Source organism: Pholcus phalangioides, unplaced genomic scaffold (genome assembly GCF_987345545.1).
Source record: "Pholcus phalangioides strain wild (caught in Gottingen) unplaced genomic scaffold, Ppha-v1.0 ptg000029l_1, whole genome shotgun sequence".
Lineage (NCBI taxonomy): Eukaryota > Metazoa > Arthropoda > Arachnida > Araneae > Pholcidae > Pholcus > Pholcus phalangioides.
Window position 1 is genome coordinate 494,007 of NW_028301619.1, and position 27,413 is coordinate 521,419.

At 33.6% G+C, this 27,413-nt stretch overlaps 1 protein-coding gene across 1 annotated transcript in view; it reads left to right on the top strand.

The window, feature by feature from the left end:
- LOC149067547 (uncharacterized) overlaps positions 1-22,550 on the top strand; it is an 80,155-nt gene extending 57,605 nt beyond the window's left edge. The window contains exons 4-6 of the mRNA XM_089252427.1: positions 4,998-5,091; positions 14,117-14,429; positions 18,240-22,550. Of these exons, the coding sequence (XP_089108553.1) occupies positions 4,998-5,091; positions 14,117-14,429; positions 18,240-18,362 (530 nt within the window). The 3' untranslated portion in view covers positions 18,363-22,550. The remainder of the gene's footprint in view (positions 1-4,997; positions 5,092-14,116; positions 14,430-18,239) is intronic.
- Positions 22,551-27,413: the final 4,863 nt, after the last annotated feature.

Here is a 27,413-nt window from a genome sequence, read left to right on the forward strand (position 1 = left end):
GATTTTTTGAAATTGAGTCCCATAAGGGAGGGGATTCAAAGGTTATATATGGAGCAATCATCACTGAACCAAAATCACTGAATCCATAAATATGAAATTTAGTCAGTATTATATTCTATAAAGTAGATACCCATTAAGACAGGATTTCTGAAAATTCATCCCCCAATGGGGTCATGAGGGGTTCAAATATTATATGGGGGAAACATTGCAGAGTAATTTTCAGAATGCCAAATCCCTACAAGCAAAGCTGCAGGTACCAGCTAGTTGCTTATAAAATATTAGCTAATATCATATCATATTGCTTTTTTAATGCAGTACATTAATCAAAATCTGGTTGCTGATTTCAATCGAAGGGTTTTAAGTTTTATTTAATAAGTGGCGGAAGGGGTTTCAGTTCATTGATGTTTCTTGCATGTAATAAAGGGTGATTATAAATTTATGGGTCCAACTATAAGAGATGATATAAGACACCTAAACAAGTATTTTTGGTCATAGAACGTATGGTCGAATCAGAATAGCAAAGGCGGTATGGAGGGGTGTTTTTACATAGTACACAACAGCACTTCACCAAAAGTAAATATCATATTTTTCCAATGGATTTGCTGCGATATGTGTCATCAACCATTCGAGGGTGCATATGTACCTTTGGATTGGAGTTTGTTTTTTATTGGTGCAAGGACCATCAAGGTTATGCTGTGCCAAACAATGACCAAGCAGTACAATAACTGGTGGTAGAGTTTAATTTGTGTTAACCAAGTTGCACCATGAGCAGGGCGGCATGGCACCATACCACATTACAATGCCCTGGTCATGAGCATTGGCATATGCAAGATCAACCTTTAGAGGGGCACATTGTGTTTAGGGAGCACAAGGAATTGCTCCCAGAGAAATTTTGAGCTAATAATCTTCAAAAAATATTTTAAATGAACAGAAATGTAATCTGGTAATAACTAACTATAACTATCTGGTCTAATAACTAACATATACAGTATAAAGGTATTTTCTTTCAATATTTTAATTTTTTAATAAAATATTTTTAAATTTTTGATCATCTTGGAGAGGGTATAACCCCCATGTTCTCTCTTGTGTACTATGCCTCTATTCACAAACGTTTGGACTTGAGGAGGTGATTTCATTGGAAAATTTCACAGCAATGCATAAATAAAAAGTCAGGAAAACTTACCTTTATGCTATTTGTGTGTAAGCAACATAACAGAGAATCACAATAACACAGAGAATTTCAAAAACTAGGAAATGTGGAGGATGATTGTCAAATTCTCAATAAATAAATTTTGTCTTTGGATTCAGAATAAATATTAATTTATTAATTTTCACGTTTTCTCATAAAGGTGTGTAAAAGCACATTTATGATACTTGGTTGAATAAGATTTTTCTTCAAATTATTTTTAGTAAATTTTATGTAGAATTTTAATGTGTTATAGTGAAACCTGTACAAAACGGAACGTCAACAGACTGAAATAATATTTCATTATAGACAGATTTCCGTATTATAAAGGTGCAAATAAACGCACTAATCATTAAACAGACTATATTTTGATTCTGTTTAAGACAGGTTTATGTCTCCTACAGTGTCCATCTTAGACAGGTTTCACTGTATGTGCTAAATAGCTCAGTTAATTCGTTGAAGGACAGACATTTTTCCAAATAGGAAAAATAATAGGCAATGTTGGGTACTGCCGCAGTTATTTTTATGAAATCTTCAGCCATATATAATAAATTGAAATTATAAATTTTCCGTACTATAAAATGCTGTGATGGGGATCATGGAAACAAAATTTCACATAAGTGAAGATTCAGAATCCATATCAAAATGAAGATCAAGCTGAAGTTGGCTCCTCAGCTACTAAGTAGGGGAGAATGGTGGGGGAGTAACAGAGAATAGAAATGCATTAGAACACGAACTTTGAATCTAGTAAAGGGGTGGATGAAATGGCGCTAAGCAATTTGAAACTGCTGTGTTTAGACATGCGCTAACAAAGTGCATTCTGAAGTTGAAGTGGAGCACATAATTTCTAAGAATCTGAATGAATGTGGATTTTTTCACAGGCCCACAAAAGTGGTTGTCTATGCCCACACGTGAAGGAAGTAGAAGTGGGCCAAGAACAAAAGTGGTCGTACAGAGTATGCAATGAGAATGGAGGCCTGAGAAAGCATGACTGCGCAGTGTAGAACAAGAGTTACAGAGGAAAAAGGTTTTATCGGGGCTCGGCTTCATAATTTTTAAATTGGCTGCATTTCATTAGTTTTCATGGGGCTCGGTTTGTAGAGAAATTTAAGCAGATGTTCTCTCCAATTTTTAAATAGTCTTCTTTCCATTGGTTCTCGTGAGGCTTGGTTTCTTGTGAAATTTCAGCGAACATTCTCCAACTTTTTTCAAGTAGTTGTTGGCCCTGCTGCAAGTCAAATTTCGGGCACCTGCCACCACATTGGAAATGTCAAGTGGATCCAATGGGTCTGGGTCAACCTCCATAGCACTGTCCATTTCATCAGCAATGAAATCCACAGCCATACTTGATCCAGCCCTGTCAGATGCCACCAGAGTTGCCTGAGCGTGCATGCATTGCCTATAGTCATTGCAGTACTGCGCAATTGTTTTGGGTTCAGGTCGCATTGGTTTTTGGTGTCATTATCTTTGTCATTTTGTGTTCTATACATTCGTGCCCATTTTTTTTTATTTTGGTTCTACTTTGTACTCATATATTGCAACATTTTGAAAACATCTGGAAATGTTTACACTTTTTTAGATTTACAGCCTTGTATCTTTTCAAGTGTTTTAACCTTTTAAGATATACAAACTCAAACCTCAAAATGAGTAATAGCACATATACTCTTCTTCAAAACAACGCTTGGTTCATTGGGATTGGATGAGTAGTTTCTGAGACATGATCCCATTTACAGACATGTGAAAAATTTAGAGACCTTCATCCAGCAGTGAATTGAAAATGGTTGTTGATGATGATGACACGTGTCCGATCCGAAAACTCGAAAATCATTGGTTCACTTCGTGCGTGCACAGTTCCTGATGTCAGCCTGCCACAAATATAAAACTGATACTAGCAAAAACTTTCATCTTTCCACCTTAAAACGAGACCAAGATGGCAAGACTATGTTTGTTTTCAATGGAGTTATTGAAGTTTGAAATTACTTTGTGACAAAAACTATTGTTCATTTGGATGGGATTGCCTCTCCACACTTCGCATCAGTTTTAAAGATGTTTTCATGTCAAAAATATAAACAGATGCGCACACTATGGAACCATCCTCCCCTTTAAAGAAGAGTTATTATATTAATTTGATATGTTTACTCTCATCAGGATGTTTGTATTTAGAAAATTCTCTCCCAACATCTTGAATCATCAATGCTACCTCCTCCCCAAGGAGGTCATGACCAATACTTTGGAAACCACTGTATCAACGTGATAGAGGTTGTGGAGAAAGAAAACTCTTTTCAGATAGATGTATCTCAAGGGCAACAAAATATTATTTGCTTCAGGCAGCACAATTCATAGGACCAGCCCTGTCATTCATAAATTGGAAGTTCCTAAAACAAAGCAGCCACTGTATAATTGCCTATTCATGTGCAACAGTCACGACCTGTCTTTGTTCTGAGAAATCTGTCTTGTCTCTCCGAAACCTATTAAGATCAAATTCTGACTTGTGTATGACAAGTGTGAATGAAAAGTCTAATAGAACAAAGAAGGATATGTTTTTAAAAACTGAGATGGCTCTTATATATATGAAATGGAGATAGGCCATGACTGTTGTGTGTGGATAGAAATTTCTGGTAAGGTAAACTTAGGGAAGGAAAAATTGGGGGTAAGTGTATGGAACCACATGATTTGTAAAATTAGTTTCTGGGAATGGTCTCGTGCTGAGTTTTTCTTTCATACTTACTGTAATTTTCAGTAAAAATATTATTGGTACAATAGCTGCTCGTACAAGTTTACAAGGAACTTTCATATAAATGTTAGGTTTGTGGTCAAGGTACTACTTTCTGTGCCCTTTACATTTTGACTGTTTCTGAAAGTGTGAGTTGGCCTAATATTGATAATTTGGTGTCAATTTCTTAATTTCTAATTACTTTATCTGTCATATTAATATAAATATGATATCTCTTTAAGTAAAGGAGGAATTAAGAAGTTTACATTTTTTCCCTTGTTTTTACTGTGCTGAGGCAAGTGGAACCCAATGCATTAACACTAACCCTATACCCTGCATTTTAGAAAATTTCACATTTTTCTCGTATAATGTCAGATAATATTTATGGGGGGGGGGGGTATTTTTACATTGTGAATTTTCTGTATTCCAAAGTTATCAATCAACATTGTGAGTTTTTTGCATACTAAAGTTATAAATTGGCTTTTTATATCAATAATAAAATGTTTGGGCTTTTTATGGTTTAAATGAATTTTTTCCTTTGTTTAAACTTCTTTAATTTATTAATGATTTTAAAGCACAATCAGCATCAACTTGCCCCCCCCCCCCCCCCCGAGGAGGCAAGTGGAACCAATGCTCCAATAAAAAGTAAAATTATCTTTATTATTAATCTTGAAAAGACGACACTGAAGAAAATGTGGTTAAAGTATTAGCTCTAAAATGAGAATGATTCAGAGGGCCAGTTGCCATATTTTCAAGAAGTTTTGTTGACTTTTTCGACCTAGGTGCTATCTTTATTCAACTAATGAAAAAAATGGTTCCACTTATCTCAGTTTACCTTATTCTCTTTTGGTAATTTGATTTTAAAACGAAAAATATTTAAAATTTTTGATCATCTTGATGGAGGAAATGGGCACCGTGTGATCTCATCTACCTGTACACCTCTGACTTGAGCGATCGAAAAAGTTCACTGAGATCAATTCAAAAACATCTGTGGCTTATGTATATAATATATACTTCTCATTCGTACAATTTCAGTAATATTTGAGATTTATTTTGTTTTGTTTGTTTTCTTTTTATATAATGTTTGTTTTTTTTCAGGAAAATACCCAAGTGATGTAAGGGAATTCAGCTTGAAGCATTTATTATTTCTTCTGGGTTTTGTTATAGCCCCTCTCTTATGTTGGTGTGTGCTGTAAGTCACAACTTTGTTATTAATATACATACATTTTTTTCACAAACAAAAAAATGTGCTCATAAAATAAAAATGAAATTTGTTTTTGAATTGAAGTTAACAAGTTTTAATAAATTGAAGTTTGCATTAAAAATAAAGTTTTTGGTTTTTCTACTTCACAACATGATAATGATGTTAAAACTGTGTTCTGAGGATTCTAAAACTGTGCTATTGAAGATTCTCCTAAATTATTTGATATTTTTTTCTTTTCAATGTGCAAAATACAGTATAGTGATACCTTGGCTACCAAACAGTTTGGCTCACAAATTTTTGGGGTAGTTTTGTTTTTCAGCCTGCGTTAACAAATACATATTCAAGCTGACAGAAATATAGTTGATATCTTGATTTGAATTGATTTCTGTATTTCTCCCCTATTTCATATTATTTTATGGATGTGCTTGCCCAGCTGAATGAGATACACTCACCTACTGTACCAAAGGATGTTTGGAGGTGTCACGAGTTCGATACACTCTAAGTGCATGTCAGAATATATCCTGAACGGAAGTATAAAATAAAAGGTGACATTGCCACAGAGTTCAGGAAGTCCTCCCACTAAGTAGTTATCACACCATTCTCTTGGTGAGCGACATGAAAATTGTTCAATGTTGCCGCTCAGAATCAGCTGTGAACCTCAGTCCTGGTCTAGAGCCTTCGTGTGCAAAAAATGATCATAATGCAACAAAAAGGATCGAATGACAATATTGTTTTAATGCCTATGGGTATGGATCTCCTTTTCTGTCAATATCACAAAACAAGATCTAGGGGTGCATTGTGCACAATTTTTTTTTATAACTAATAGGTGAGCAATATACTTTATGATTATAATTTTGTATGGTATATATTAAGATATTCAAAAATTGCTGTAACTGATGAAAAGAACAGCATATATTGAGAGACAAACTTGGGGGTTGGGAGGAAGTACAAATATTCAAAAGATTCTTTAAAACTACAGTTTTTAAAAATGTTTCTAAACTTTAAGATGCCCCTTAACTTCATTACTAACACCTTAAATTATTGTGGTGTTGAATCAATAGGTGGTATGATAAACTCAAAAATAGAAATGATACCAAGGGGCTCTGTCATTCCCTGCCACTCCCTCCCTATGGTGGGAACGGTTTGCCCATCAGTTAATAAGTTGTAATTGGTATAGTATTGTGAGAATCTTCAAATTAATGATATCTGACCATTCATGCTAGGACAAATCAAATTGAAACCAATACTCGTAACACTATAACAAAAATATACTGAGTGTAAGGATAAGTCTTCATACACCCATTATCTTTTAAACCATTGGTAACACTTGTACTGTACATAATACTGAAAAAATACTTTCTATTACACAAAGTATCTAAATAGCGTGTTAATTTTAGATATTTTATTATTTATGTATTACATAAATACAAAATTTAACTTTTTATACAGTCAACCTGTTCTATAAATTCCAATTAGAAAGTTTTTACTCTGTTTCCATTGAGCCCAACAATAAAAAAATTCCATGTTGCAAAGAACAACATTAGTGGAGATATTTGAATTCAAAAATTGTCGAAAATGAGGAAAAGACAGCATATATTAAGAGACAAACTTCAGGGGGAAAAAAGTGAAAATTCAATACACACACACACATTCTCTTTGCAGCAGTTAATGAAATTGTATAAATTATGAAAATTCATCTAAATTCTGAGATATCCCCCTTAACTTACAATGAGCAATATATCAGCAAATATTGCTTAGAAACATTAAATTTTTTGGGTTTAGTAGAGACAGGGCAACAACTTTCTAACTGAAAGTTAGAGGACAGAGAGATCATAAAAAATTAAATTTTGAATAGTGTTACACAGTGCCGTAACTAGGCAGGTGCTACAGGTGGACCTGCACAGGGCCCACTTGAAAGGGGGCCAGAAGGGACCTAAATGTAAATTCTTGCTCAGGGCACAGGAATGGCTAGTTACAGTCCTGGTGTTACATATGCAGCTAGAGTTTTCAAGCAGGAATTCCTTACCGCCTATTCGCTGAAATTTTTGACAATTTACCATTCTTGAAAATTTGGTTCAGAAATTTTGGGAAAATTATTCTTTCAACCCACTTAAACCACAATGTGAAATAAAAAACAATACTATCCAATGTTCTGTCTGAAAACTCCAAACCACTATTGTTCTTTTTTCTCTCTCTAAGAACCAGGCTTGTTTAGTTTTCAAGTATACACACTTTATTAGTTATTCAAAAAAAACACGAATACATAAGAAACAAAAAAAAAACCAAGAAGCTACGTTGGTCTTACTGGCTATCACAGCTATGAATGAGAAAAAAAATTACATGCAAAAAGAAAGCAAAAACAAAAAATTTACATCAATATTATATATAAGTGAATAAAAGTATATGTATAATATTAGACAGTAAATCATGATGGCAGGCAGGCATGTGGTGAAAAAAATTCAATATTGATAGAGAAATAGAATGTGTTTAACTTCATGTATGCCAATTTTTAAAGGAAAAAGGGGGAGGCAAAGGTATAGAAGGAAGTTGTGCAAGAAGTTAAAAAATTTAAAAAAATCTTCTATATTACTGATTGAAAACAAATATAATTTCAACTTTTTTTTTTGACATTAGGAAAGAAGTGTTGTTGTTAAGGAGTTGAATTGGAAGAGAATTATAGAACTTTAGTCAAAAACACTTTTTTTTATCTTGTCCCTATCGTTTTCTTGGTTCTAGGGACAAAATAAGTTCTGTTTCTTCTTGCAGATGAATGAAAGGTATTCAAACGTAGAGTATGCTGGTTTTTCATAAGTATAAGTATTGATTTAAAAAAAACATAGAGGTAGTGTAGTGTAAGAATATTCAAGGAACGAAAAAGATTGTAGGAAGATGAACTGTAATTGTGTTTGTTATCAACCTTATAATTTTTTTTTATGCAGAGTAAGTAATCAAAGGACTTAGGTTAGTGATTTAATCACTTGCCGAAGCGACTAAGCCATGGTGAAGTGTGAGTAGTTGCGAGTGAAAAAATTAGTAGTATAATACCAAAAAAAAAATTCACATAATATTTGAGATAAAATAATTTGTACAACAAATAATAAAGTTTTTGGGTACATGGGCATTCCATTTTAAGTTTGAATCTACATGTATGCCAAGGTATTTAATTGAATTTACTTGTTCCAGAATATTACAATTACAGTCATTAAGAGAACAGTTGGGATTATGAAAAATAAGATGTTACGTTGAGGATTATTCAGTAAAGAAAAATTCATAAACTTTATTTTTGAAACATTAACTGTTAAATTGATAGCTGAAAACATTTACTAGATCATGGTTCATTATATTATTCAATGTTGGATAGTCTTTAGCACTGTAAAGTATAGCTGTATCATCGGCGAAAGTTACTGTATTGCCAAAAATTTCAAGGATGCAGAAATCATTTATGAAAATAAGAAATAACGCGTAGCCGGTCAATTTGTCGCACTCAACTCGTCGCGGTACAAATTCGTCGGAGTGCCAATTCATCGCGGTACAAGTTTGTCACAATGCCAATTCGCCACGGTACAAGTTTGTCGCAGTATCAATTCGTCGCGGTACAAATTTGTCGCAGCTCCAATTCGTCTCGATACAAATTTGTCGCAGTGTCAATTCGTCACGGTACAAATTTGTCACAGCTCCAATTTGTAGCTGTACAAGTTTTCTGCCGTGTCAATTCGTCGTTAGTTTATATATTACAGCGCAGAATCAATTCGTCGAACCGTCAATTCTTCACTGTACATGTTCCACGCGAGCTTGTATGTAGGTTTTTGTCTTACACGTGAAATAAAAACATGAACAAAAGTGTACACGCAGTTAACTGAAAATAATTAATTTTTGTCAATGCAGAAAGGTCATCAAAATTAAAATTACAATATCAATTACATTTAAAAATTTAACTGCATATAAAAGTTTAACTATATTTGAAAATTCGGTTATAAAAATTTGAAATGTTAAATAATTGATTTTTTCTGTGATAAAATTTCAATATCAGGTGGAAAAATTTCGGTTTGTATGATATTCCCCAAATTACAGTGAGCCTATCTTTAACGGTAAATTTCTATCTGCCCCCATTACAGTATTACCATTACAGTATCTCCATAAGAACCTGAAATATTTAATTAATTAATAATTCAATTAAATTAATATTTAATTTTCACCGTATAAGCCGCACTTCCCGCTTTTGTTGGGATTTCTCACAGCGAAGGCAGTTGGGCGCAGATCAAGGGTAGAAATGTACAGTGCTTTTTATGAATGACGATTCGATGAAGTTTTCATAATGCCTACAGGATCAGCACAGACAAAGGCAATGTAATCACCAATAAAAAAGATGACTATGGGTCAGTCGCATAGATATAATATAACCATTAATCTTATGTTTATAATCAGTCGCATATCTTTGGGTGGATTGTTTGAATATTTTCACATAGTTTTCATTAGCATCTAAGCTTTTGGTACAAGGTTGGTATGCTCGGTCTACATATTTCTGTTGGCATAAACATCAAATATTGCAAAACCGAACGTGGAAATGATATGTTGGCTTACGTGTGTGTTTAAAAGTTTTTCCCCCATAATTCATGTTCCAAAATTATAAAAACTTTTAATGCAATTCAAAATGAATTAGACTATTATGAATTTTCTTTATTTGAGTTTTTTGTTGTATCTTAAAGAGAGATACAGGTTATACGGATGACAAAAAATAATGTAGTACTTTTTAAAATTAAATTGTTTGAATTCAATTTAAATTGCAATAAATTGAAATCTTCTATGTATCTTTAAAACAAAAGAAAAAAATTGTGGTAGTTCAAAATACCATCACGTATTATTCTATATATAACGCGATATTCACGTATATAAGTGTAAATAAAATGATACTCAAAGCACTGAAAATAAATAAAGGTTTAGATATTGTGGAGTGTTTATATGTACGATACGAATTGTTTTTAAAATTAAAATTATCCTAATAAATGTAGGCTATAATCAGAGGCGGATTTATAGTTTTCCTACCTGTGGGCTATTCAAACCTTGCCTTCCTTCTTCCTTTCTAATTCATGTTCTTGATCACCAATTACTTAATTTTGGTCACGCCCTTTCACTTGAACTTGTCATCTTGGGATAAAGCCCGCATACCCCGTCCCCACTTAGGAAATATACCTCTGAATATAATAATCTTACATTGTCTGTTAATGTTAATTCACTTGTATTGTAAGAAGAAATTTTTAATAATCGTTGACTGGAGCCGTAGACCAAGCACACCAGCCTTGTATCAAAAGCTTAGACGCTAATGAAAATTATGTGAAAATATTCAAACAAGCCAGCCAAAGATATGCGACTGATTATAAACATAAGATTAATGGTTATATTGTATCTATGCGACTGACCCATAGTCATCTTTCTTATTGGTGATTACATTGCCTTTGTCGGTGCTCATCCTGTGGGCATTATGAAAACTTCATCGAATTGTCATTCATAAGCACTGTACATTTCCATCCTTGATCTGCGCCCAACTCCCTTCGCTGTGAGAAATCCTAACAAAAGCGGGAAGTGCGGCTTATACGGTGAAAATTAAATATTAATTTAATTGAATTATTAATTAATTAAATATTTCAGGTTCTTATGGAGATACTGGAATGGGACAGATAGAAATTTACCGTTAAAGATAGGCTCACTGTAATTTGGGGAATATCATACAAACGAAATTTTTCCACATGATATTGAAATTTTATCACAGCAAAAATCAATTATTTAACATTTCAAATTTTTATAACCGAATTTCCAAATATAATTAAACTTTTACATGCAGTTAAATTTTTAAATGTAATTGATATTGTAATTTTAATTTCGAGTGTCATGTACATGAAGAATAATGATCTAATTAAAAGTCTGATTTCATTCTTTTCACTCGAGAGTTGTTACTTTAGAGTTGAAAAAAAATCAAAAATCGATTGACATTTGTAGTGGTGTCAGAGACAGACATGCTGTTGGTGCCCAGGGTACTTTATGGAATGGGTATGATCACCCAGAGAAATGATTCAGAAATCAAAATTTCCTACTTCAAGATCAAGACAAGAACCCACAAGTTCCAAACACTTCCGGCATCCTTGGCCAGTCAAAGGTGGCGACATGAAGGAAACATTGAGGAGGTGGGGGGGGGGCTGAAAATCGCCATTCATTCCGTTTATAAAGGAGTCAAACCCGTACTCAGGGACTCAAATCCCGACAAAAAGTGGGAAATGCGGCTTATACAGTGGAAATTAAAATTTAAAAATTTATTTGATCTCAATTTTTTATTTGGGTGAGCTCTTCAACATCCCTCACTGCGAGAAATGGAAATCCCGACAGAAATGCGGCTTATATGGTAAAAATTAAATTTTAAAAATTTAATGACTTCAATGAATACTTTCCTTTATTTGTTAAAAATTAAAACAGATGGGAGGGGGAACATTTCCAATAAATTAGAAAAAAAATTAGTTCCATTTTTTATGCCTAAAGCAACTACCCTATTTATAAGATCACAACAATCATATGAATTTTAAAGCAATTAAAATTTGTTGCGATGAAATGAGCTTGCGACAAATTTGTACCGCGACGAAATGAGCCTGTGACAAATTTGTACAGCGGCGAAATGAGCCTGCGACAAATTTGTACTGCGACGAAATAAGCCTGCGACAAATTTGTACCGCGACAAAATGAGCCTGTGACAAATTTGTACCGCGACGAGTTTGTAGCACGACAAATTGACTGCGACGAATTGTCCTGCGACAAGTTGAGCGCGACGAATTGACTTAGACCCGAAATAACGGGACCAAGAACAGAGCCCTGGGGCACGCCATTGATATTTTTCATTAAATTGCCATGTTTATCTCAGCATTGAACTTATTAATATCTGTTGCTAAGGTATGATTGTAGGAGTTCATGAGGAACACCTCTAATATCACAAAAATTGAGTTTTTCAATCAAGATTCTGTGAGAAATGATATTGAAAGCTTTTTTATATCAAGAAATATTGCAACAGTTTTGTATGATTTCTCGGTATTAGTACAAACAGTGGTAGTAAAATCTAAGAGAGCTGTTCAGTGTTTTTATTGGGAAGGAATCCATGTTGTTTGGAAGAGAAGTAGTTTGATTTATGTAAAAAAAAACTAAGTCTTGATTTTAAAATTGTTTCAAATATTTTAGACACAGAATTGAGGTTTGAGATAGGTCTGTAATTGTTGAGGTCATTGGAATCACCAGATTTATAAATCTTTTTTTCAAAAAATGTGCATAAGTATTTCACAGTAATTTCAGTTTGAATGGAACGAGGCAGACCCCAAGGTTTGTAGAATAAACAGTCCCAGTACTATAATGGGTAACTTGTGTAATAAAAAAATATCCCACTCCCTTTTCATCTGTGAATGGAGGTCACCAAATGTAAACATTTTCAATATTTGAGGTTGCTGGACAAAAGGAGCAGGTTTCAGTTTTCTACGTAATGGTGGACAATACTGTATTGTCCAGTAGTATTGTCCAGTAATGGCTCACCTACAATCATTGAAATAGTGGTTTATAGCTATCTGTGTTTTTGTGTTGTTCACCATTGCTATTATATACAGGGTGGGCAAAAAGTCTGTAGAAACTTTAAAAATTCATAAAACTGGAAAAATAACTGAAATAAAAAATGGTTTGCAGGGTTAGCATCGCTAGGTCACAGGAAATTTTTTAAGACAGGGAAAAAAAATAACAGAAAACAGCCAGTAAGTGGCGCTGATGTGCACAAGAAAAGATACGCAAATAACAAACAGAAAATGGCTTTAAATCATTCATTTCAGCAGTATGTGTTCCACATGACCACCACCACAAGGGATAACACATTGCAGGCGAGTCACAAATCCAGCAATGGCAGAGTGCAACAAGTCCGGATGTATACATGACACCTCTTGGCAGATCGCATCTTTCAGTTTCAACAGATTGGATGGACCGGATCGATACACCCAGGACAGTACCGCTCGTACCAACACCATCTATCAGCTGTTTTTTTTTCGGTCTTGAAAAAATTCCTGTGACCTAGCGATGCTAAGCCTGCAAATCTTTTTTTTTTTTTGGTTATTTTTCCAGTTTTTATGAATTCTTGAAGTTTCTACTGACTTTTTGCCTACCCTGTACAAAAACCTACATACAATCCCTAGTAAAATTAATTGCATTTCTAAAATGGGCATCTTTGGATACTTTTTCAAATTGAGAATGTTTCTGTAACCAGTGGTTCGAAAGATAAAGTGTGTATAAGGACATAACTTTACACTGTGTATACTGTATTTTATGGAAATGAGATATTTAAAAATCTCATTGGAACATAAATTTTTACTACTACCTCTTATATATCCCTCTTTTTGCTCGCATTTTTAAGACAAATTTCTGGAGTGCATTTTATTTTTTATTATCATTAAAAATGGCTTAGTTATATAAAATTTAAGTTTTATCAGGAATTAATAAAAACATTTAAAAAGAAATGCTCCAGTGTGGCAACTGGCAGTTTGTCAATCATCAAAAATTGTAAGTTATTATTGAAAATGAGTTAACTGTTGTTTTAGCAAGGAAAATAATGAGAAAGTGCCTGTATAAAGATTTGGATGAAGCAATGTAATTCAGAATTAAAATTAACTATTTTTCAGAGCCTATGGTTATATAGAAATATCCAATAAATTGGTAAAATTTCTTAAAAACACTGATTTCAAGCAAATGTTGCTGGCTTGACATATTATGTATTTAAAATTAGCAATAAATCATTGTATAAGTATGTTAATTTTCTTCTATACACTTTAATTATGTAAACTCTTATACACAAATAATTATTTTAGTTTTTGATTTCTCAGATTTGATTTTGATGCAATAAAACAATTTTGTGACACAGACTTGAGTATATTCTATATTATTGTACCATTGTTATATTGATCTTTAAAATGGATAAAAAACAGTTTCTTTCTCTTTTATATTACAGCAATTTTTCCAATTCAAACCGATGCAAACAAAAAGCTTTCAGACAGCCAAGTGTGTCAATATTAACTGAAAGAAGAGCAACAGATATTTGTGTTTCACAAAGTATGCCAGAACACATTCAACCTGATGAGCCTCTTATGCTCGATGTTGATTGCAATACAGATCAATCTGCACCACCTAATGTACCATATGTCTGCATTGAAAGTTCTACTTGTACATCATCTGATTTCACAGTTCCTCCTTCTGTTTCATCTGTTATGACAATTGGAAAGTGTGAAAGTCCTCCGAGTTATGATAAGGCCATAAATGATGAGGTAAGTGTAAGAGCTAATAATGAATCCTCGTATTCATGTTTTAGGTCTGGCAATCTATGTTATTTAATCACTTACTAGAAGAAAATTGATAAATATGCTTTATATTCATCTCATCCAGAGTAAAATTTGTATTCTATAATAAGATGATTGGGACTCGAGGTTAAGAATAACATGGTATTATTAATGATTTGTATTTAGGGTCATTTATATGAGAGGCAGTTTGAGTATTAAACCAGAAGTATATCTTGCTATCTCGCTTAATTTCAATAAGAATTTTCTGATTCTACAACTATGCATGGGTCAGATGCAAAACGAAAAATAACATTGTAAACCTGGTGATTAAAATTTTTGGATACTTTGATTTATTTATTTCCTGTGGTCCTTTTGAACTTCAAATTAATCAAGTAGGACTGGATAAGGTGTAAGGGAGTAAGTAAGTTATAGGAGTATAACATCACATAAAACTAAGCAGTGAGCATTGTTATGCTCACTGTTAGGGCTTCGTGTGTGTGTGGATTTCTAAATAGAAAATCCCCACATAAGAAAAATGTATAAGTCATACGCAAACATGATGTGTTCTAGTCCACAAATTTATTTTAATATAGAAAAATAAACTAAGGCCGGGATTACACTATAAAAGTTTGATAAAAGATCTTTTACAAAACTTGAAAAATTCAACCAATAGGCGCATCGGTTGCATTCAAGCAAATGCAACTGGTGACCTTATTGGTTGAATTTTTCACGTTTTATCAAAGAGTTTTTACAAAACTTTTTTTGTGTAATCCCACCCTTAGACAAAGATGAATTGGGCAAAAAATATTTTGAATTATTTTTATTTTATTCACTTATGCGAAAGGTTCCTGGGGTTACTTTATAATATTAAATTGATAGGGAAACTTGACGAAAAAATAGCAGAAAAGAAGTGGTATTTTGTATATCTTCCATGTCACTTCTTATGTGACATACATTAACAGACGAGCGAACATTTAGATGGAGGCTGAAGGCTGTCAGTAGCAATGTATGCTGACTGCCCGGGGATGGGGTAGAGGGGGTCAGCAGCTATGGTAGCAGCTTTTTGATGCTTTGGAGAAAAAAAAAGAGGGGAATGGAATAAAAGAAAGTGCCCAGTTCTGTCCTCAAGTCTATTACATTGGCCAGCTTGAGGGCCTGGCAGGCTGAAAAAGAGAGCAAAAGCTAGATGTATTTATTAACTCCCAACAATAGCATCCCAACCCACAAGATTGCACTGGCATTTGCTCTTTTTTTCTTCACCCCCCCCCCCCACATTAAAAAGTTGGAGCCATAGGGGGGCTATACAAGATCCTGAAAGAAGGACACAAACATGGATTGGGATGGTATGTGTATTTATTACCCTACCCGTCCTGAAGAATCTGAGCACTTTTAGAGACTATTGTAGAATAAATCATTCCGGGAAAACACCATTCTCATCTGTAAATTGAATGTTTCAAGTAGCTGTTATTGGCAATAAAATAAGACATTTGCTCCCATCCCATTCCAAGAAGTCTCCAGGGGCAAACACAGCTATTTTACATTACACTGTTACACCTTCCTTCCCCTTCAAGCCCATCTTACAAGGAAGGAAGAAAAACAGATGATTCTCAATAGAGAAATTTCTCATAGCTCGTAATAAACACTTTTTTCCTACAAGGTGGTTCTTTTTTAAAGAAAAGTTTGTGGTATCGCAGTAATATTTTATCAAGATTTCTCTCCATAATACTTAAATTGATTAAATTAATGAATGTTAGTTGCATAATATGACTGTGCTTTTGGATTTTTTATCAAGTAAAAATCTCAATACTGTTTTAAACGTAGAATGATTTGTTCTTAGATGACATTAGTTTGTAGGATTTTTTAGTATGCCAATAGGATTTTTTTTATAAGCAAGATCACTAGAACTTAATATAGTCTATAAGTTAAAATGTAAACTATAACTGTTATGAAAACTATTTAATATACTCCTAATAAGTTAGCTTTTCAAACTTGAAAAAAAGTAACAAATGAGTAAATATAGAATTTAAATTTAAAAAATCTGATTCAAATAAAAAAAACTGAATTTGATTTTTTAGAGAAAAATTATAATTTTTATCAACCCTGTACTTAAAATAAAGGATAAAAGTAGCAGAAATTTTCCAAAAATAATTTTCCCTCTATGCATATATAAATAAATGTCTGTTCTATGTATGAAATATTTATTTACATTTGTTTTTATTATTTATCAAGTTTAATATTGTCTGAAAAATCAGTGTTAGTCTGATTTCTATACTTAAAAAGTATAAATCTTTAGAATTTATTATTGTGTTCAGACATATTTTTTAAGATACAATATTTAAACCACTAACTGTTGATGAAATAAAAATTTGATTATGTTTTATTCTGCATAAGTCAATATTTTAAGGTGAAAATTAAAAAATAAATAAATCTCATTTAAATGATAAAAGTCCAATTTTTTGGATTTTTTTAAAAAAAATCGTGATTTTTATTCAACTGTGGTATACACAGGTGTCCAAAAGTTCGGAATAATTGGGAAAAAGTGAGAAATGGAAATATGTCACCTGAAAAAAAAAGAAGAGTATAAAAATGTGCCAGTGTTTGATGATTTTGTAAATGACAAATTTTATTTTGGTGTCAGAATGGGGGATCGAATTAATAGAAGTGGCTATAAAAAGTATTTTCTCATCAGCAGAAGCCATTAATGGCAGTCATGGTCCCCCACATTAGTAAGTGGAGCAGTTTGTTTACTTCACTGGTCAGCAATAGATGACTTCTCTCTTTTGCTTTTCCTTTCCTTTTTTTTTTGTTCATTTTAGATAAGTTACGCAAGAGTGGTTTTTTTTACATGTTTAACAATTTTATGCGTAATACAGTCGAATCCTGTTATAATGAAAAAAAAATAGGTATAATGGGTTTTTTGACCACATATTTGCCATGTATATTCAAATATACACAAGACCATAGAGGATATAATATGGAGACCAAAAAAAAAATTTGGAGAGTTGCACATGCACCATTTGCAGTCTTGTGTATGGGCTGCTGTGGTGATCAAACGGTCATAGTGATGGACTCGCGTTTCTGTGGTTCCCAACTTCGAGGCACAAATGCGAGCTGATCTCCCTGTTAAAATGTCTCACCACACAGAGCAACAGTTCTACAAACATACAAACAGAGCATATATTCATTACACTTCACCTCTGAAATATAGATGGCAGCATTGAAAAATCAGACACAACACTAGATACACACTCAGACAGTTAGGTTACACACAATTACACTTCCGGCACAACTAACTAGGTAGTAAATTGCCCATGGCGATAGACCTGAGTTGTGCTAAAATGAAAGAAAAATCTCATATATATGGCACAAATTAAAAAAGGGCCGGACATCCCTAGCTTAATCACAGGGCGGACTTAAGAGCAACGTGGGCCCGGCCAAGTGATTTTTCTGAAGCCCTACCTGGAAAATTCTTGAAAATTTCAATCCGTTCACATTTTTGTGAAGCCCCTCTTCTCTGAGGGCCCCCTGGCCGTGCCCGGGTGGGCCCATGCGTTAAGACGGCACTACTTAATCATAATCTTGCACTGCACTCTGAAAATTATTTTATACGTTGGTAATTTTATTTTGTATTTTATGTAAAAGTTGTAGGGTGAAAAAATATATGAAAATGTTAAAGTTCTTCCGGTTTTAATCTTACTTTAAAATTACTTTATTATACAGTATTATAAATCACAAGGATTTCTTGTACTCTTCAGTGGATTTATTATACTTTTACTCCTTTTAAAATATAAATTTTAGTCAGAACATGATGATGATCGACCACCTCCTTCATATGAAGATGCTGTTCGATTTGGAGGACCTGCAATGCCATGGAATAGTCAGACATATTTTGTGACACATTCAAATTTTCACCCAAATTAGAATATGAAAATTTTAATTTTTCTGTTTTTTAGATGTACTTGATAGGTACTTGAATGTTGAGAACATGAAACCTAAAATGTAGCATTTTCTGTATATATGGAAAATCCAGTCATGTGTATCTCTTTTTTTTTTTTTTTGCTTTATATTTTCTGTCTGGCCGTCCTGTTTGTTTTATTAAGATGTCATTTTTTGTCCCAATTTCCTTAAGAAAGTTTTTTTTGTTTATTAGTTAGTTTTCCATTGCTCGATTCAGAATTCATCAGTTTGCTTCACCAAAATTATGTATTGATACCTTTGATATCAGTAGTTTGTACTGATAGAGAGCAAAGGTTAGTGACATAAAATTTTTCATATTTATAAATCCTTTTTTTCGATATTTAGAAATCCTTTAGTAATTGCTAGTCGTGCTATTGCTTTGTAAATCCCTTTTTCTTTTTTGTTTCTGGCTTTCTATGGGTTCTATTTTTGTCTTCATTTTAATATTATAAATCACTAATGAACTGCTTTCATTAAAAAAACACAGTTCATAAATGCACTGAAGTTTTCTTTATTGCTTAAATTGTGCTTGCACTGTTTTGATTTTTTATAATATAAAAGTTCTAACTACCACACCATACATGCACCTTCTGAACATTTCTTTGGACAATTTTTAACAAATTGATGCGTGTCTGAAAGTGTTTACATGCATATGTCCCTAATATATTTAAGGAGTGTTAGAGGCGCAGGCTTGTTATAGAAAGGGGGGTGTCACTCTGCGCTATTCATCTAACGTATAGACAACTGGATAATGCGAAGATGAATTTTGGAAAGAAATTCTTATCCCCCTAACAGTATATGCTCTAATGAAAGAAAATTGTTATTTTAGCATATTCATTATTGCAATCAAGATTAGTGCAATAACCAATATGCTACACAGTGATCATTTTCTTTGATTAGAGCATATATTGTGAGGGCACAGTGCTTTAATTCCCTGCCAAAGCAGTTGAATTTTCTTTCCAAAATTCATCTTTGCATCATCTGTTTGTTAATACCTTGCAGACATGTTATGTAGCCAAAGTGCTGTCATATCACTACCAAACTGGCAGGAATATACACTTATAACAATTCAGATGATTTGTGTTTGAGGTTGTGCCTTCTCTCTGTGGAGAGACTTCTTACAAGAGAAACTGTCACATATTCCTAGCTTTAAGTTGAAAAACTGTAAGAACCACAGAAAAACAAACTTCAGATTTTTAAAAAAAAAGTTTATTGACCAACAATTATATTGTTTAAAAATTTTTTATTTCCCCACCTTCAATTGCGAACTGATTGATATGTTTTTCAAAGCTATTTTTCCTCAAGGTTTTAGAAGTTTCAGAAGAAATATTTTTCTTGAACATAAATGGTTCACTTAAGAAATTAATATAAAGGTGTGTGATGTTTTTGTGCCAAAAAAAAAATTGCCATATTTTTCTATGAAATTTGGAACAATGGAGATTATCTGAAAAATAAATATATTTTCAAATGGGTATATAGATTTTGATGTTGATTTAAAAGGTATACACCCTTTCTTCCCCCCCACACCCAATATAAATTCATTAGGAGCAACAATGATTTGCATCAGACAGAATTTTATAAAAATGGATATGTAAACTGATCTTTCAAATTTTTTTAATTGTATAATAGTCTAGAAGCAGCATAGGCGCCAATGTTTCTGATTTACACTGAAGCCTTCTGATTTTTTAGCCCTAATTTCTTCACGTCAGAAAAAAAAATTCTTTTGATTTTCTGTATTGTTATAGAAAAATTTTAAAAATCCCCAAATTGCGCTTAACATAATGAAAAATCTCTCAATCCTGGCTAACCAATTGGTTGATCATATTTCTTTGAAAAAAATTACAGTAAGTCTGGATTCTAAAGACAGAGTGCAAAAAATGATGCCAAAAGTAAATGAAGTTGCCAATTATTGCTAAAATTACCAAAAAAAAATTGCCAATGGCTGAAAAGAAGCATCACTGCAAGTCATAGTGGATTGAAATGGATTCTACGAAAAACGTTCAACATGACAAATATGTGAGATAAATACTCATATAGACATAATTATCATAATACAATTTATAAGTTGGCAAAATAATTTTAATCTTTGATTTCAGTAAATAATAAAAATTCAAGCAGGCTTCATGGAAAAGACATCACTTTGTATAAAAAGTGGGGAAGGTCAAGATTACAAAAAAATACCAGAATGTCATGGGAAATACCTATCATATGGTCATCCCATACAATCTTCAGAAAATCTGCAATTTTCCCATTTTGTATAAGACATGCTTTCAACACAGAAACATTCCGTCCTTTGACAAACCACAGATTTTCAAGTCTGGTAATTGGCACCTATGGGGCAGTGTTTAACCCTCCTCCCCCCCCCCCCCACATCCAGGAGTGAGACTTTCTACTTAGTACTTTTTTTAAAGTAAGTTTACAGTAAGCAAAAAAATTTTGAAGTAAGGTTGATTTCCAGACCCCTAGGCTAGAATTCAGTGAACTTCCCTCTTATGGGTGTTCCATTCCACGCAGGGTTGTCTCAACATTGTGGGGGGGGGGGCTGCAGCAAAGCGATGTTCTCAGGCTCCATAATAAGCTTATGAATCAACATACTCTCGAACAGCATGGTACCAGATCTCATCACATGTAGGCCCCCTATGAGGCTGCTTCTCCCAGGCCATGTTTGGATGGTCCTGGTTTTATGAACATTACTGTTGGAATGTGAAAGTGGCCACAATTTTTCCACCATACTTCTCTTAAAAGCTTTATTTTCTTCATATCTGAATTTTTTGCACAGTTCTCTGTGGCATCCTTAGCCATCAGTAATGGCTCCCCTTCCATTTGGTTTTCACCCTTGGCCCTTTAGAATATCCCAGGACCAGAAGAGAGGCCATATAGACCCATGTTGAGAAAACTACTATATTAGGTAATAACAATGGACATTCTCAGTTTGGTTACAGCTCTCATGTTATTAATTTGACTATTCAATAATTTTTTTGAACTTGTATTTGTATACTAGTATTTGAACTAGTATTCATTCAACAAGCGATCACAATTCATACTATACGTTGAGAAGCAAATTTTTTGACATTTAAAAATGTGTAAAATATTATTAAATATGTCAACTTTTTCTTTCACAAGTAGATCAGGGGTTTCTTTGAAAATATGTTTTGTTTATTTTTATTAAAAGGAGTCATATATTTTTCAGATGGTTAATATTATCCAAAGATTATGTCAGTCTCCACTATCCATACAAAGGTTTTTTAACAGCTGGTTGATGCGGAGATATATTTAGGAAAAATAAAATTTAACTGCCCTTGTGTGTGCGGGAAATAAAACCCACGTGCTATCACTTTCCAGGTGAATGCCCTAGACTACAAAGGCAATGAATATCCCAATTTTTCCTTGTAGCTCATGTGCACCTAGGGCACTCACCCGGAAAGTGAGGACATGGGTTCGATTTCCTGTGAGGCAGTTGAATTTTCTCTTTCATAAATATATCTTCACATCAACCAGCTGTTAAAAAAACCTTCGTATGCTTAACATTACTTTATTTAGTCCCATGAAATCATTGCTATCTCTGAAATTGGAACATATTTTTAAGAGTATATAAATGTTATTCAATATTGTAGCAAGTATTTTTTTGTACTTTAATCCGTTCAAAATTATTTCTATCGTGTATTACTCAAAAATATACATAGGCTATATATGGAACTCTTTAGTTGTGTTGGTAAACATTCCTCCTGAGTGATCATTCCCAATTTTTAAAATGATAGTGATAGGATTGTATATATATATATTCACAACATAAATATATGAAAAGGAACTATGCCATTTTGGAAATGCCAAAGTTTAAAAAAAACCAAAGTATATATTATTTTTACTAGTATATTTTTGTACTTTTAGATGTTCGTGGTTTCAATTGTACATTAAAGTTGTGTGCTTATTTTTTTTGTAGTCCATTCAGTGTTTTACACGTAAAAGTTTACTGCAGTACTTTGTTTTACATTCATGTAGTGTGATTTGTTGCTTTTATTTTCTTCCAAGAAAAATCTGTCCCATTTCTTAAATATTGTGAAAGTTTCATTTCTTGTGATTAAGTGATGTTTTTTCTCCGGTGGTTTAACTCATAAATTCATGCTGAAAAATAAAGTATAACACAACCAGTTCTGTCTTGTATCTTTTTTATCCATCTACAACATATAATCTGTATTCAGAGCCAAATTTAGAAGTGGAGAACCCTGGGCAAAGCAGGAATCAGGAGGGCCTTTGCCACAAGGGTCAAAGATGTTTGCTTGATCAGTGAATAAATTTTGTTAAAATTTGGGATCCCAAAATTATGGGGATTTGGGCAAATGCATCACTTGCTCTTGAGGAAATAGAGTCCCATCTGTAAGTATATATTTATTGTTTTTGGTGCAAGGCCAATTATGTCAAACCGTGCATGCTTTTTTTTATGCATGAAATTAATTTTTTTATAACTGTTATGCACTCAAGAATTTTAATAAGACTTAACAAAAATAAAATCGAAAGTTTCCAAACTACACCTGTAGATAATGAAGTGATCGACTTACACAGAAACTGCTGCTAGGAAAGTTGGCCTATGAATTTGTGAGTCCTGTAGCTAAATTTCATACGGTTGGTTCTGTAGAAAAACAAACACAGCTTTTTTACCCCTCCATTATTTTTCTTCTCGCTTTCTAAATGAATAAAAAAACTGGAGCACATAATTACTTTCCAAAGTTACACACAAAAAAAAAATACAGCTGAGATACTTGAAATGTTGTGGAAAACTCAAGTTTGAGCATAGAATATATGTTTAAAAAGTAGTAACCAGCAATCTTTGGAAGACAACAAATGTTGTGGGAATTTTTCAATAAGCACAATTTCTGCAAATACAGTCGATGCCCATAATAATGACCCCATGTTATAGCTACCATTCCATTAAAATTACCGGTAGGATAAGTCACAAATTTTTTCATATAATGAATAACTTGGATGTTTTCCTTTCGATATAGCGACCTTCCAATGTAATGTCCATTTTCAACCAGACGATGGGGGTCGCTATAATGAGCGCAGACTGTATTAAGAGAGAGAGAGAAAGTCGTAAAACACTTATTTACACTAGACTTAATTAACACTAGAACCGCGGACTGGGTCAAATTGACCCAAACTGTGAAAAAACAGGAATTTATTTTTGGTTCCTGGGTTTTTCCTTACTTTTATTCAATGTTGTTTAATTGCGTATTCATAATGGAAAATTATATTTGTTTATGAATATATAATGGGCTTCAAAATTAGCTAAAAAATGATGTAATTCAATAAAAATAAGATTTAGTATACATTATTTTCTATATTCAGTCCAAAAACATTTTTCAGTAATCTTATAATAGGACAAAGATGTAAAATAAGCGTGTCAAATTGCATATGAGATGTCAAATATGATTATGTCAAATAAGTATTGATTTCTTACTGATAAGTGGAATTTATGATGAGCAGTTGAGCAATTTTTTTATTATTATTATTCTTGCACATTCATCTCATGTTGAAGTTGTATATCCCATGCAAAAATTAACAGTTTTGTTTCCAAATTTTTATGTTACCTGACACATCAGATCGTTTATTTTTATTTATTACTATTATTATTTTGATCGCTTACGAACAGTTACATGATCAAGAGCGCACGAATGTTTCCTTTTGCGCAAGGGCAACATGTATGATGAACTCAGTTCATCAATAAGATTTTAAAGGAACTGCTTTCCAAAAACTAATTCTGGCCTTCTGTACTGCTCAATACAAAATACAGGAATATTTTTATAGTGAGGTCCAGGATGTTGTAGAAAACGTCTGTGATGCCACCTTCACCGAATATTTTCTGGGCATTTGATCGCTACAACTATGATCGTTACACTTTGCTGAATTGTAGTGTGAAATAGTTTCTGTGTGTGTGGAAGTTTTTTGGGGCTACTACTGCCAATATCGACTGCCAGATGAAGTGTGCTGAATAATGAAAAACTTATATCGTTCTTTCCTTGATAAATTGTAATTGTGGCATCATTGTTCTATACAACTGTAGTTTCGCTATCTTTATTGCATCAGATAATATTGCCCTTCGATTTCGTTTCACCGTCTCTACTAAGCACTTATATTTTTACTTTTAGCATTTGAAGCAGCTTCAGTGTAGTGAAAAAAAAGTGTCGGTTGAGGAATTTCTGCCCTTGTTCTCAAATGACTTGATCAGTTGCATCACTATGTGCTCTGAAAGAGAGAGATTCATTGGACGCTGATACTTCCCAAGATTTGGAAATCCGTTCAAAACCTACTTGGTGCAAGCCAGAATTTTATTCTTTTTCTGTGACATCGTTTGCTTACAGAAATTTCAACTACACGTTTTTTCTAGAGTGAAACTTTTACTCCGACAAAATATTTACTGAGTCTCGTCAGAATTCCAGATATTCAAGTTTACAAAGGAAAAAAAATATTTAGCTCTACTTGCCATTCCTCCATTGAAAAAAGATAATCTGCTCTGACAATGAATTGGCCTTGACCTTGAAAGACCTTTATTCCTCACTATCTTCATTTACAAATACTTTTTATAAAGGTGTAACGACTTCCAAGAAAATTATACACCCTTTTTTCCTATAAAATAGTACGTTGGGTCAGAATGACCCAAACCATGGTTCTAGGTATAGCTCTGGAACACGAAATGGGAAGATAATAAAATTTTCGTGAATTAATATTCATATGATATCATGAAAAGTCACGAAATTTGTTTAACATCTGCCTGTAAGTTTTCGAGATAAAGGAAAACGAAGTTTGATTTGGGTCAAATTGACCCACTCCGTGGTTCTAGTGTTTAAAATGTCAGATACACAATAGAGACATGAGATTCCATGGAACTCGGACAGGGTTCCCAGCAGCCTGGAAAGTCAGGGAGAATCAGGGAAAGTGGAAAATATATGTCATAATTCTTAATATTTGGGAGAATTCAGGGAAAATCTGAAGAGAAAAAAAATTAAAAGGGGATAAATTCACACATTCCAGTTGTTGATCTTCACTTTCTCCCATAGAAGATTATTTCTTTCAGCTCCTCTGGGAGAGAAAAAGAAAACTTTATCAACAATATTTATTTGTATTTTCTTCCAGCTCCCCTACTGAGAGAAAGTTTAGTATGCATGAGCAAAATGTCTTATCAGTGGAAAGGTAAGATTTTACATACTTAGAATCATAATGTTGGTCAACCTGCTTTCTGAGTAAATGGATGAAAAGTGTGATAAAAAAAAATATGTAAAATGCATGAAAAAAAAGGAGACACCTTCCTTTCCATTGTTGAAAACAAAGCCATACCCGCTCTAATTTCTTCTCCCTCCCTTCTGAGAAAATGTTTTATCCTCTTGTTTTTCCCCTGCTGAAAAATAAAGAAATTAATTTTTTTTATACAGCCCTGTGTATTCAAAACCTGAATTAGAAAGTTGTTGCCCTATCTCTTTTGAGGCCAACAAAGAAAATTCCATGTATCTAAGTGCAATATTCACTGAGATATTCAAATTCTAAAAATGGAGGAAAATTGGGAAAAAACAGCTCTAAATACCCGCATTTAACACAGTTTTTCCTCAATTTTTTGAATTTGAATATCTCAATGAAACACTTGGAAACATGGTATTTTTTAATTGGCATTGGAAGAGACTGCAACCACTTTCTAATTTGGTTTTTGGGTATACTAAGACTGTTTAAAAAGTTAATTATTTTTTCATGTATATGACTCCGAATTTTGAGGTTTTAAGTTTAAGTAACTGCACATCATTTGAGAGCTTTTTGTAATTGAAAATATTCTTCGATAGTCAACGGTTACAGAGATATCCATTGCGCAAACAATTTGGGACACCCTGTATAATACACTGCCCATAAAAGAGATTATGGTTGTCTTAATCTAAGTGTGGACAGCTTCTCGATTTATTCCCACTGTGTTTCGTACTTTTTTTTCAACGTGTTCAGAGGCAGATTAAGGTTGGTTGAGGTCCCAGGCACAAAAGAAAATATTGGGTCTCTTAACCCTTACAGCGACAATCATTCGCTGAGATATAGGGGAAGCATGTATGTGCATATATAAATTGAAATAACTCCCCAGCAATAATGACCGTGCCCCACCAGACTTTGAAGTCTACCTCCGCCTATGGCGGCAGTCCCGAGATGTCTTGTCCAACTTGATCTGCTTTATTTTGGGAAATCTGAAAAATCTCTGGTTCTTAAGACTGTTATTTTGGAAACTCTGAGCCCAGATACCATAGAAATTTTCTTCTGTGTGTGTGTGATAACGTGCTTTCCTCCGTCCTGTCAATCAACTGCCAGTAAGCTGAGTCAGCTTTCATTCAAAGTCTGATAACAGAAGAGGAGAGAAAAAGGATGTTTTTCCTTTCCCTTCGAGGAAATTCTACGATTAAATGTTGCGACGATCTCTGATCCTAGATTGTACGTCTCCCGAGGCTGACGTCATCTTCCTCATTTCATCGTACATGCTTCTCGGTTGTGCTACTGCAATGTGTAATGAGGGAAATTCTTCCTAATATGCAAATCAGCCTAAATGGTGCTTGGAGCAAGCACTTTAACTCTTAAAAGAAGGCGTAGTTTCTTCTTGCTTCGCAACATTTGTGATTTGACTGTGAGCATGAGCACTGTTGGTGTGCTTGTAGTTCTCCATCCCTGGAAGTGATCCTCCAAGTCACTGCTGAGGCAGCACTGTTTGCCATAAACGTCATTCAGACTACCTAGCAAGTTTGTCACATTTTGAAACATAGCATCCTATTTTGGCGTAGAATCTTTCTGGTTGGCTCACAAATACTGCATAGTGATTGGATGTGGGGCATAGAAATTACAAATTCTGACCCCCAAACATTTCTTTTCCTCACAACGATGACACTGGCACGGGCAGACGTATACAGCGCCCATATACAGATGGAGGTATTTTGATGGAACTTGGTATACATCGACCCAGGGGGTGAACTATCTCTGCGGTCCTTAGCCGAAAAAAAGTAG